The 12,528-nt window shown below is 51.0% G+C and overlaps 1 protein-coding gene across 2 annotated transcripts in view; it reads right to left on the bottom strand.

The window, feature by feature from the left end:
* Positions 1-6,735: 6,735 nt before the first annotated feature.
* MFSD2A (MFSD2 lysolipid transporter A, lysophospholipid) overlaps positions 6,736-12,528 on the bottom strand; it is an 18,907-nt gene continuing 13,114 nt past the window's right edge. For both annotated transcript variants that reach the window (XM_032160386.2, XM_032160388.2), the window contains exons 4-14: positions 11,351-11,474; positions 11,136-11,214; positions 10,671-10,828; positions 9,994-10,084; positions 9,753-9,874; positions 9,515-9,598; positions 8,974-9,057; positions 8,768-8,880; positions 8,207-8,350; positions 7,940-8,116; positions 6,736-7,195 (exon numbers count right to left, since the gene is read on the bottom strand). In XM_032160386.2, the coding sequence (XP_032016277.1) occupies positions 7,132-7,195; positions 7,940-8,116; positions 8,207-8,350; positions 8,768-8,880; positions 8,974-9,057; positions 9,515-9,598; positions 9,753-9,874; positions 9,994-10,084; positions 10,671-10,828; positions 11,136-11,214; positions 11,351-11,474 (1,240 nt within the window). In that variant the 3' untranslated portion in view covers positions 6,736-7,131. The remainder of the gene's footprint in view (positions 7,196-7,939; positions 8,117-8,206; positions 8,351-8,767; positions 8,881-8,973; positions 9,058-9,514; positions 9,599-9,752; positions 9,875-9,993; positions 10,085-10,670; positions 10,829-11,135; positions 11,215-11,350; positions 11,475-12,528) is intronic.

Raw genomic sequence — 12,528 nt, 5'->3', positions numbered from 1 at the left:
TTGTTTTGCTAAGAATCCTCTGTTTGAGTGTTCAATTTCCTTAGGATTTTGAACGTTATTCCCAACAATTCATTTTAAATTTAAAATTAAATAAGCGATGTGGTGTGGTTATTACATTGAACAATGCAATTTAGCTTAATGCAGTTTGTATATATAAAGGGGATTGATTTTTGTGTAATAATTTTATACCCTTTTTCCTTACTGAGACTTCTCATTGTTTATAGTAGTTTTTCAGTTGATTCACTTGGATTCTCTTGGAATACAAACATGTCATTGACAAATAAAGATAATTTTACCAGGCTGGGTGCAGTGGCTTACTCTTGTAATCCCATTTGGGGAGGCTAAGGCAGGTGGATCCCTTGAGTCCAAGAGTTCAAGGCCAACCTGGGCAACATGGTGAAACCCTGTTTTTAAAAAATATATAAAAACAAAAATAAATAAAATAAAATTGAAAATTTTACATATATCTTTCCAATTTTTATTTCTTTTTCTTGTCTAATTACATTATCTAATGCAATTTATATTGCTTGTTTATATTGGCCAATGAAATGTATAGTGGCTGGGCATGGTGGCTCATACCTGTAATCCCAGCACTTTGGGAGGCCAAGGTGGGCAGATCACCTGAGGTCAGGAGTTTGAGACCAGCCTGACCAACATGGAGAAACCCCGTCTCTATTAAAAATACAAAATTAGCCGGGCATGGTGGCGCATGCCTGTAATCCCAGCTATTTGGGAGGCTGAGGCAGGAGACTCGCTTGAACCCAGGAGGTGGAGGTTGCAGTGAGCTGAGATCGCTTGCCACTGCCCTCCAGCCTGGGCAACAAGAGCGAAACTCCATCTCAAAAAAAAAAAAAAGAAATGTTGTATAGTAGTAGTGGTGATAGTTTGTAGGCTTGTCCCTGACAGTGGAATTCCTGTGATTTCTTCCCTATTTATATGAAAATGTTACAAACAAGTGGCAAATGAATTTTTTTGGCCTCCAAACTTGCTCATGTTTGCTGTGTTTAGAAGTCCTACTCATTGTTTCCCAAGATAGAAATGTAGGCATTGCCAGGCTCCATGGCTCACACCTGTAATCCCAACATTTTGGGAGGCTGAGGAGGAAGGATTGCTTGAGCCCAGGAGTTCGAGACCAGCCTTCGCCACATAACGAGAACTTGTCTTTACAAAAAGTCAAAAAATGAGACAGGAGGATCGCTGAAGCTTAGGAGGTGGAGGCTGCAGTGAGCCATGATCGTGCCACTGCACTCCTGCCTGGGTGACAGTGAGACGTTCTCTTAAAAATGAACAAACGAAAAAGAATTATAGTCCGGGTGCAGTGGGTCATGCCTGTAATCCCAGCACTTTGGGACGCCGAGGCGGGTGGATTACAAGGTCAAGAGATCAAGACCATCTTGGCCAAGATGGTGAAACCTCGTCTCTACTAAAAATACAAAAATTATCTGAGCGTGGTGGCACGCGCTTGTAATCCCAGCTACTTGTGAGGCTGAGGCAGGAGAATCACTTGAACCCAGGAGTCGGAGGTTGCAGCGAGCCAAGATTGTGCCACTGCACTCCAGCCTGGTGACAGAGTGAGACTCCAGCTCAGAAAAGAAAAGAAAAAAAGAAAATAAAAGAAAAAGAAATATAGACATTACTTTCGTACTCTCTCCCCCTCTCCCTATCCATCTCAATTATATCCAGTCACACCAGCTGCCAAATCAGTCATCTTCTGTCTCCACTGCCTCCACTCGTCTTGTACTCATCAATACCACTCATCCTTGGAACATTACATGAACAGCCTCTTCATTAGTCTTCCAGCTTCCCTTTCACCTTTTTCAATTCTTTCTCCTGAGAGCAGCTGATAGGTCTTTCCAAACTCCTCTTCTATCATATGGCTTCCCTGCTTAAAACTCTTCAATGGCCTCTCTCTGCTCTTAGCATAAGGACCAAAATGCTTAACACAACCCACAAAGCCATGCTGTGGACCATCTGCCTCTGCCTTCATCGTCAGCCTCATCTTGCATCCCATTCCCTCAATCTTTGTGCTCCAGCCACACTGGCCTTTCTGTTCCTTGACTCCACCATGATCTCCCTGGCCTCTGGGCTTTAGCACGTGCTGTTCCTTCTCCCTGAGATACTCTTTTTTTTTCTTTTTTAAGCGGAATTTCACTCTTGTTGCCCAGGCTGGGGTGTAATGGCACGAACGCGGCTCGCCGCAACCTCTGCCTCCCGAGTTCAAGCAATTCTCCTGCCCGAATAGCTGGGATTACAGGCATGCGCCACCACGCCTGGCTAATTTTGTATTTTTTGTAGAGATGGAGTTTCACCATGTTGGTCAGGCTGTTCTCGAACTCCTGACCTCAGGTAATCCACCTGCCTCGGCCTCCCAAAGCGCTGGGATTACAGGTGTGAGCAACTGTGCCCGGCCTCATTCACTACACTCTGGCCACACTGGTCTCCTTTCCGTCCTTCCGATATTCCAAGCTATTTGGGGCCTTGGGGTCTGCGTTGTCTCCTCTACTTGCAATGCTTTCCCTCTAAGCTCTCTTCACATTTAGCTAATTCTCATCCTTCATGAAGATCACTTTCTTTTTTTAAAATTTTTTTATTTTTTATCTTTAGTAGAGATGAGGTCTCGTTATATTGCCTAGGCTGGTCTCGAACTCCTGAGCTCAAGCGATCCTTCCACCTCAGCCTCCCAAAGTGCTAGGATTACAGGCACGAGCCACTGTGTCCAGCCAAATTTTACTTCCTCAGGACATTCTTTCCTGAGCACGTGACTTAAAGTAGCTCCGTACCAGTTTCCTCCATCGCATCACCTCGCTTCTTTCATGATGCTTATTACGATCTGAAATTATTTATTTGTCATTGATCTCCACCGAGAATGTAACCTCTATTTTGTTCACCACTTTGTCCTCAGAGCCTAGTTGGTGTATGGCATATAGTAGATTCATTGTAAATGTCTGTTCGGATCAATGGAATCGATATTCCAAAACAATGTCAGATCTGGAATTTCTTCTTTGAAATGTGGAGGTGCTGCTCCTTTCTTCCAGCAGGTGGCGCCAAAGCTGCACCTGGTCCTTAGCAGAGGCGTGGGTGGGCTGTGAGGTTGGCAAGACAGGGCAGCAGGGCCAAGCGAAGAGGGAGACAGGGTTTGTTGTAGTAATGCTGGATCCAAGCATAGAGGAAGTCAATATGGCTCTTCCCCCAAAGAACAAGTAGGTATGATCTGTCCAGAAGGGACCTAGAGTAGCCAATGACCCAACAGACATTGCTTCCCCTCTTCACCCGTCCCACCCCGAAAGAAGTCCCCAAGAATTCAACAGGGGATCTTGGAAGAGGAGAGCAATTTTCTGTGAGTGTGAAACTGGGGAGAAGCAAGGGTGTTCAAGTCTAAATCCCCTGGCCGGGCGCGGTGGCTCACGCCTGTAATCCCAGCACTTTGGGAGGCCGAGGCAGGTGGATCACAAAGTCAGGAGATCGAGACCATCCTGGCTAACATGGTGAAACCCCGTCTCTACTAAAAATACAAAAAATTAGCCAGGTGTGGTGGCAGGTGCCTGTAGTCCCAGCTACTCGGGAGGCTGAGGCAGGAGAATGGCATGAACCCGGGAGGCGGAGCTTGCAGTGAGCCCAGGTGGCACCACTGCACTCCAGCCTGGGCCACAGAGCAAGACTCCGTCTCAAAAAAAAAAAAAAGAACAAATGAAAAGTCTAAATCCCCATAGGAAGTTTGGGGGAAATTGTGACCTGGAGAGAGGTGTCACAGTGGGTCAGTGGGAGTCGGGTCTGACGCCCAGCCAAAGCCTGCTCTGGTCACAGCTCCCATTCACTCAGCTCCACGTGCCTGCCCCACCCCACCATGCCTGGCCCTCGGCTCAGTGTGGGAGACCACGATGAAAGAGACGATCCCTCAGAGATGTCCCAAAGGCAGAGGGGTAGGGACTGCTTCAGAGGGGCTTGCTGGAGTCAAGACACATTGGATGGGTGTCTGCCAGGTGGAGCTGCAGCAGGAGCTACAAGACCAGGGTCAGGCAGGTGGCCTGCAAAAAGAGCTGTGTCTAGATCTGGGCCTGGGGAGGTCAGTAGGGGTCTCAGACAGGAACTCACAGAAGGATTTCTAGGTAACTTTTTGTTTTGTTTGAGACAGGGTCTCCCTCTGTTCCCCAGGCTGGAGTGCAGTGGCGCAATCATAGGTCACTGCAGCCTCAGATTCCTGGGCTCAAGAGATCCTCCTGCTTCAGCTGCCTCAGTAGTTGGAACTACAAGGTGCAAGCCACCACACCTGGCTAATTGTTTTTTATTTTATAGAATCAGGGTCTCACTATGTTGCCCAGGCTGGTCGTGAACTCCTGGCCTCGTAATGCTCACACCTCAGCCTCCCCAGTAGCTGGGATTACAGGCAGAGCCACTACACCCAGCTTACAGAAAGGTTTCTAAACAGGAGAGCTACTGAGTTATCTTGGATAGTTTGCAGAAAGAAGGTGAGGAGATCAAATTAAAGTCAAGGAGACCAGACAGGATGCTGGTCTATTCACCCAGGTAAGAGAGCATAATGCCTGAGAAGGAATCGTAGGGATAGGAAAGAAACAAGCTTGAGTGGTTTGGAAAACTTTTTTTTTTTTTTAGGCAGAGTCTTGCTCTGTTGCCCAGGCTGGAGTGCAATGGCATGGTCTCGGCTCTTTGCAACCACCACCTCCCAGCTCAAGCCATTCTCCTGCCCTCAGCCTCCCAAGTAGTTGGGATTACAGGCATGTGCCACCACCCCTGGCTAGTTTTGTTTTTGTTTGTTTGTTTTTGGTTTGTTTCTGTTTTGAGACTGGTTCTCTCTGTCCCCTAGGCTGGAATGCAGTGGCGCCATCTCAGCTCATTGCAACTGCTGCCTCCCGGGTTCAAGCGATTCTCCTGCCTCTGCCTCCCAAGTAGCTGGGATTACAGGCATGAGCCACCACACCTGGCTAAATTTTGTATTTTTAGTAGAGACGGGGTTTCACCATGTTGGCCAGGCTGGTCTCGAACTCCTTACCTCAAGTAATCAGCCCGCCTCGGCCTCCCAAAGTGCTGGGATTACAGGTGTGAGCCACTGCGCCCAGCTGAAAACTTTATTTTTTTTTTTTTTAAAGACAGGACTTGGTGGTTACTGGTTAGAGAGGAGGGAGAGAGGAGGTATAAGTGGGCTTCTATAAACATTATCTCAGAGTCTCTGGGCAGGCTAGCTCCAGAGGCCAGACCAGACTCTAGGCTCCTGCCTTGCCCAGACAGCCTGACATGAGATGGCGGATACAAAGACAGTGTGTGACTTGCCTTGGTGTTGACAAAACCACTGGTTCACCTAACAGCCTTAAGTAGTGGTTAAGAGCCCAGGCACTATAGCCAACCTCAATTCAAGTATCAGCTCTTCCAGTGACTGTGCAATGACCTTGAGCAGGTTACTTAACTTTTCCCTGCGTCAGTTTCCTTATCTCTAACGGGAGGATGACAATAATACCTTCCTCATAGGGAAGTTCTGACAACTATCTGAAGACTAACTGAATTCATACTTATTACGCACATGTGACCATGCCTGTTAGTAACGCTTAATGTAATTTATCAAAGTAACCTGGCAGAACTTCATCAGTAAAAATGGTGGACCCCCCTCCCACCCAAAACGGAGCCCCATACTCAAGGTAAGAACCAAACCAGAATAGCCTAAGAGCTTCTCTTGTCTGGGCCTCATTTATCTATTTATAAAATCAGGAGATTTGACTAGTAGCTCCTGAGCCTTCCAGCTTTGCCTTCTTGTGATTTTGGGGGCTTGGCCTAAGTGTGAGACCCAGTGGTGTGTTAGGCAAGCTCCTACCAGCTTCTAAAAGCCAACTACTACATGTTTAGGAAATGTTCAAAGTAGAACAACCATGGATAACTTGAAATTGGCTATGGTGGGACTTATTCATACCATGGAAGTTAGCCAAGTGCTCCCAACTAGGCCTTCCCCACCACTCTGTTCCCTACTGGAGGTGTTTGGTTTTTTTTTTGTCACCAGTGCATCTGTGGTAAAATCCTCCCTCATCTGATACACACATCCAGCAGGTACATTCTCACCTTTCAATACCATCAGTAACAGTTGTGAAGAAAGAACCACCAGTCTCCAGGGACCCCGCAGGCCTCCAGCCCCGCCAGCCCTGCAGGCTCAGGCACGCACCAGGCAGGAAGCACAGTGTACAGGCACACCCAGAGCAAGCGTCTGTCTGCCGGTCCCCTGGTCATTCTCAGACACAGGGAAGTAGACGGTGACTACGGTATTGGAGTCTTACAGAGTCGGGATAAAATTCCAGTTAGCTCACTCAAGGCTGCGTGACTTTAGCTAAATCCCTCCCTACACTAGGGTGTTCTTACCTTTCAAATAAGAACAGTCCTGACTTAGCAAGAGGCCAGGTGCAGTGGCTCACACCTGTAATCCCACTACTTTGGGAGGCTAATGCAGGAGGATTGCTTGAGTCCAGTGGGAAGGATTGGCCTGGGTGACACAGTGAGACCTCCATCTCTACAAAAAAATTTAAAAATCAGCCAGGCGTGGTGGTGCATGCCTGTAGTCCCAGCTACTCGGGAGGGTGAAGCAGAAAGAAGGATTGCCTGAGCCGAGATTGCGCCACTGCACTCCAGCCACAACTCCAGACATGTTCGCCCCCACCCAGTAGCACCTGGGGCTCAGTGTGTTCTCTAACGGAGTCTTAAGGCAGAAGGGCTCAGTGAGTGGCTGAGGACACAGACAGAAACAGGCAGCTGTTTTCCAGCTTTTATGAAAATTAATAACATTAATAGCTCACAGACATATACATACACACACATTGCTATGTACACAGTCATTAAGTTATTAATTAGGTTCTGTAAAAAAAGATTTCTACATTAGTGTTCCAGGCTAGGCCCGATCAGTCCTTGGCATATTCACAGTGGCAACCCCAGGGCTTGGCCCCACAGGCAGGCAGAGGGGAGGCAGGAGGCCACAGAGCAGCCGGCCCCACAGTGAGCACAGCAAGTGTCCTGGGCCACCTCCTTGAGTCTTCAGTTCCCTTCCTAGGACCTGCAGTCCAGCTGCTCAGCAAGCCGGCAGACAGGTCCTGATCCCTCCTGTGGCCTTCTGCATGGTGGCTTCGGGCAACGTGACGGGCCCTAGAGGATGCTAGCCAGCTCTGTGGAGTCTGTTTCTGAGCAGCCAGAGCTGCTGGCCTCGTCCCTGCAAGAGCCAGAGGAGATGGGTTGGAGGAAGCATCCATCCTTACCCCTCCTCAGCCCCACCTGCCTCCTTCCTCATGTGATCTTGGCCCTGCTGTCGGACTAAAGTGAACCACGGGACACAGAGTTTGCTCACTCCCACTTTCAACTGTTGGTTGGCCTGTTTATTGTCCTTGCTGCACACAGGGTACCGCAAACCCTAGATCTACACTCTCGCCTGGGCTGGCTAATGGGCTGTCATGACTCACTCCAGCCTGCCCACTGGTTTCCCCAGATGCAGGGTTCAGGCCACACTCGAGGTCCTATATGCCAGGAGGCTGATGAAGAGCGCAGTCTCTGGAGCCGGAATGTTGAGGCTCAAACCTCAGCTCCACCCCTTTCAGCTGGGCCAGGTACTCTTCCTACTGAAACCTCAACTTCTCCACCTGCAGAGGGGAAACCCTAAGAACCTGATACTTAGGGTTGTTGGAGGGCTATGGGAGGTGATGGATGCACACGTCCTATAACAGGCTCCTTAAGGACAGAGATTTTTGTCTTGTTGCCTAGCACATAGTAGGCAGCCAGTATGTATTTGTTGAATAAAGGTAAGACCACTTAACACAATGCCTGGTGCGTACTCAAGTGTTACAGCTGTCCAGAGAAGATGTGCGGGGGGTGAGTCTGGACTTGGCCACAGGAGACACAAATTGAGGGTTTAGACACGGTGGCGTCCCCTCCTCCAGCATCCCGTCCCCTCCCCACTCACCTCAGTGCCTGCAGGGCCTTCTTATTCTGCCGCCGCCTCTCCTCATCAATGGGGTACATTTTGAAGAGTAGCAGGCCCAGCAGGATGAGAGCTATGGGAGCCACGGTCACGAGCATGTTCAGTGTCAACTTGACACGTTCCGGCTGCGAGCAGCCACGGGTCTGGTACCCTGCAAAGCTATGGGACCCGGGGGCAGGAGAACGGTGAAGATGGGGCACCTGGGGCCTGGCCCTGCCCAGTCCTGCCCCAGGTCCCCACCCCACTCACTCCAGACTGAGGGTGGAAATGCCCAGTGACACTCCAGAGGCAAACTTGGTGAAGAAGACGTAGAAGGAGAAGAAGATGGGCTCGGTTCCATGGAAGTGGGGCTGCTTCAGATGGAAGTCATCGATGACATCAGGCAGCATGGACCTGCGCAGAGTAGTGACAGCCATGAGGACCGGCCCATCTAATGGGCCTCTGTGTTAATGAGAAGAGGTGGCCCTCTGGAAGCTTGCAGTACCATGGGTACACAGCTCAGTGAGGATATGGCACCTTCACTTGAATAAGAAAAGGCCTCTTGCTCTAAGAGGAAGTAACCCTGCCTGGAGGTGCTCAGCGTGGCAAGTGGAGCCCAGGCCAGATTATAGCCCCCATTTTTCACTCTGACTAGGTGTGCTTGCAAAGCTCACTACCTGTACAACTGTACAGGACAGACCTCCCCCACTCCTAACCTGGACTCACAGAATGGCCTGTGGGAGAACACCGCATAGAACTCTCCCCAAGGAGCTTCAAAACTGGGGACTAGGGGCTGGAGATACCCGAGGAGGGGGGCCTGTATATACCTACCAGGGTAGTAAGAAGGCAGCTGCCACACTGATGCCAGCTGCCACAGCTACCACATATGTAATGATGAGGTTACTCTCCATGAGGGCCACCAAGATGAGAAATGGCACTGCTGACTAGGGAAGGGGGTGCAGGAAGATGAGTCAGCTGGGAGGTTCCCACCAGACATCCCCAACTCAACCCAGGCTCTGCTCTTCAACCCCACTCACTGAGATCCCGACATATACAGCTGTCTTCTTGCCAAACCGGGTCAGGAACCACTGCCAGATGGGAATGGTGAAAGTGGCTGAGAGCTGTGGACGGACAAAGGGGGTTAAAGGGAGGTGCTTTAGAGCCACAGAGCCCCTCCTGCCCTTCCCAGAACCCCAAAGGGCTCCCAGCCCTGCCCAAGAGCAGCCAGATGCCATCATGTGGGCAGCAACGAAGATGACAGGCACCTTCGGCGGCTCCCCAGGGGAGCTCAGAGCTGGTCCAGGCCCACCTTGTCTGCTGCCCTCTCAAACCTCTGAGCCAAGTTCCTGGTGTCCTCGCGCTTGCTTTTGCTGTGCTCGCTACTCAGACATCTAACCTCAAACTCTTTCTTTCACGGTCCTGCCTTCGCAAGGTCCAACCAAATATCCTGAGAAGCCTCCCTCATCCTTTCATGACCTTGGGCCAGCCTGAGAAACATCCTCTGCCTATTCCATGAACCATTCCACAGCCTATGCCACCTCAGCCCAGGCTGCCCGCGCCTGCTCAGGCCCCACTCACCATGATGGCCAGGAGTAGATTCTGGAATTCATTGCGGAAGCCCAAGGTGTAGGTGCAAAACAAGACAAAGTTCCCCTCCACCAGCTGGGCATGGGGCAAGGTAGGGAAGAAAATGCAAGGAAGGAGGTGATGTTGGGGCTGAGCCTCCCCAAGACATCCCCCGAGCCCCAGAGACCTCTGCTCACCCTGCTCCCATTACACCCCGTTCTCAGGCTGAGCATGTCATGAACCCACTCACCATGAAAGCCAAGGAGGTGAAGAGGAAGCCGGTAATAAGCTTGATGTATGGGCCATGGCTCATGACCAGCCGTAGGCCCCGGAAGTAGGCGATTGGCTCAGCCCGCTGGGCTTCATAGGGTTCTGGGGGCCAGAGCAGACAGTGAGGAAGGAGCAGAGACCCCTCCCAAAGCCTGAGGGCCAGGCAGAAAGACACAGCTGTCCATGCTGAGGCCTGCACCCCTTCCCAGGCACCCCCTTACCTCTCTGCTCCCGCACGCCCAGGATCAGGATGACAGCACAGATTATATAGATACAGACAATGACCCCCGCTGCCAGCAGGTATGCCTTTTGCTATAAGGAGGTGAAGGCAACATACAAGGATGGTCAGTTTGAGCTCATCCCAGCACCCCAGTTCCAGCAGCCCCACTCAATGATCTTGGGCCAGTCCCCTCCCCTCTGGGAGCGTACTGTCTCCATGTGTGAGATGGGAGGATCATCCCGGGCCTGCTGTTGCTTCCCAAGGCTGGACAGTTAAGATTCACAACATGCTCAGAAACCAGGCTGGTTGAGGGCAGCCCTCACACCTGTAATCCCAGGAGTTTGAGACCAGCCTGGGCAACTTGGCAAGACCCCATCTCTACAAACAATAATAAGAGGAAAAAAATTGAAACCAGGCTGCAGCGTCTGACAGTCCAGAATTCAAATCTTCCCAAATCTCTGCAATTCACTAACTTTATGACTCTGGGCAACTTATTCAGCCTCTCTAAGCTTCAGTTTCTTTTTCTGCAAAGTAGGTATATCGGGTCTATTAATTGTTATGTATATCAAATGCCCAACATTTATTTAATAAACACTAGCTGTTACTATCTTTAGGATGACTACAAACCATCTCATTGTACCTTATCTCCCCAAATCCCTGCCCTGCCCAGGGCCTCACCGTTTCCCTGTGTGAGGTGGTGCCATGTGTATGGTTGGCACTTTGTGAAGCTACTGTAGAGCTATTGAAGTCCTGGAAACAAGGCGTGTCTGCTTGGCCCACGATTTGCCCCTGGATCGCCGTGCCCAGCACTGTGCCCAGCACTTCCACAGTCATACCTAGCAGGAGAAAAGGAGGTGTTTTGGAGGGGCCTCATGGGTTGTGGGCCCAGGGAGGAAGGTCAAATGGGTGGGAGCCCAGCGGTAGCTCCAGGCAGGGTGGGTAGAGGTAGTGGGGTAGGTGACACCTTGGTTTGAACGCATATGTACCTCTCCAGGTCTCATCTGAGCAATAAGGGGATTGAGTTATTTTTAAGATGGTTTCACACCCACACTCTAGAGCAGAGCAAAGAGCTGGACCCGCAAGGGAAGAAGTGTGGCTGGAGGGTCCCTGGAGGGTGGGGTCGGGTGGGCTGGGGAGACTCACGATAGGCGGTGGCAGAATCCCGCTCCGTCTGCTCGGTGCTGATGAACATGGTGAGAGCCGAGTAGGGAACATGGAAACACTGGCATGGAAGACAGGTCACTGGCCGGTCAGGCGGGTGGACACACCGATGTAGCTTCCGGTACCAACCCTGGGGGCCCCAAGGACCGCCCTCCTCCCGGCCCCTAGAGACACCCAAGGGAGTTACCCACACTCACCGTGACCATCGTCTCAAAGAGGCAATAGAAAAGCAGGTACCAATAGGTCTGGCCGTGTGGCAAGTCGGGCACGAACCAGATGAGGAAGTAGGCAATGATGGCCAGGGGCGTGGAGAAGATGATCCTGAGGAAGAAGAGGGTGTGAGTGGAGGCTGGAGGCTGAAGCCCAGGAGCCAGGCCCAGCCCAGTCTGCTGTGCCTTACAGGGTCCCCACAGGGAAGGAAGCTAAGCTCTTCCTTCCCTCCCCATACTCCTGCCGAATCCACCCATCCTGGGCCTCTAGGAAGAGGCTGATGGCCAAGCCCGGAATGGCAGATGGGAACTGGGCCCCCAGACTGAAATCCTAGGCATGGAGTGTGAGGTCAGACCCCGAGTCTAGCCCAGAGGCAGCAGCCTCTAATGGGCTGAGAGCTAGGATGGAAGTCCAAGACCTCAGGTGGCTGCGCGAGGAGGCAAAGAGAAGGAGCAGCCCCAACTCCTGTGTTCTCACACGGATACTCATCAACCACACACACACCCCGTTCACACACACACCCCATTCACACACACACCCCATTCACACACACACACCCCATTCACACACACACCCCATTCACACACACCTCATTCACACACACCTCATTCACACACACCTCACACACACGCACCCCTTTCACACACACACCCATTCACACACACACCCATTCACACACACACCCCATTCACACACACCCATTCACACACACACCCCATTCTAACACATACCCCACTCACACACACACACACCCCATTCACACATACACACACACCCACCCCATTCACATGCACACACACACCCCATTCACACGCACATCATTCACACACACCCCATTCACACACACCCCCATTCACACACACACCTCATTCACACACACACCTCATTCACACACCCCATTCACACACACACATACCTCATTCACACACACACACACACACACAGCCATTCACACACAGGGAAGCTGGCATGATGGGGAGAGGCCAGCTCCAAGTGAAGGAGAGTTGAAGGCCCAGGTGGGCAAATGTCTGCCTTCCCCATGTGAGTTCCACACCATCACAAGGGGTTAGACCTCAGGATGGACTAACTTCATGGCATCAGTAAAGAAGGCAGCACAGGCCATGGTAAAGAGAAAGGCCTTTGAGCCACTCTTCAGGGATTCCAT

The sequence above is a fragment of the Hylobates moloch genome, unplaced genomic scaffold, assembly GCF_009828535.3.
Source record: "Hylobates moloch isolate HMO894 unplaced genomic scaffold, HMol_V3 SCAFFOLD_8, whole genome shotgun sequence".
In the NCBI taxonomy this organism is placed as follows: Eukaryota; Metazoa; Chordata; class Mammalia; order Primates; family Hylobatidae; genus Hylobates; species Hylobates moloch.
The sequence above is the reverse complement of the archived record's forward strand: the minus strand, read 5'-3'. Positions and strand labels throughout refer to the sequence as shown.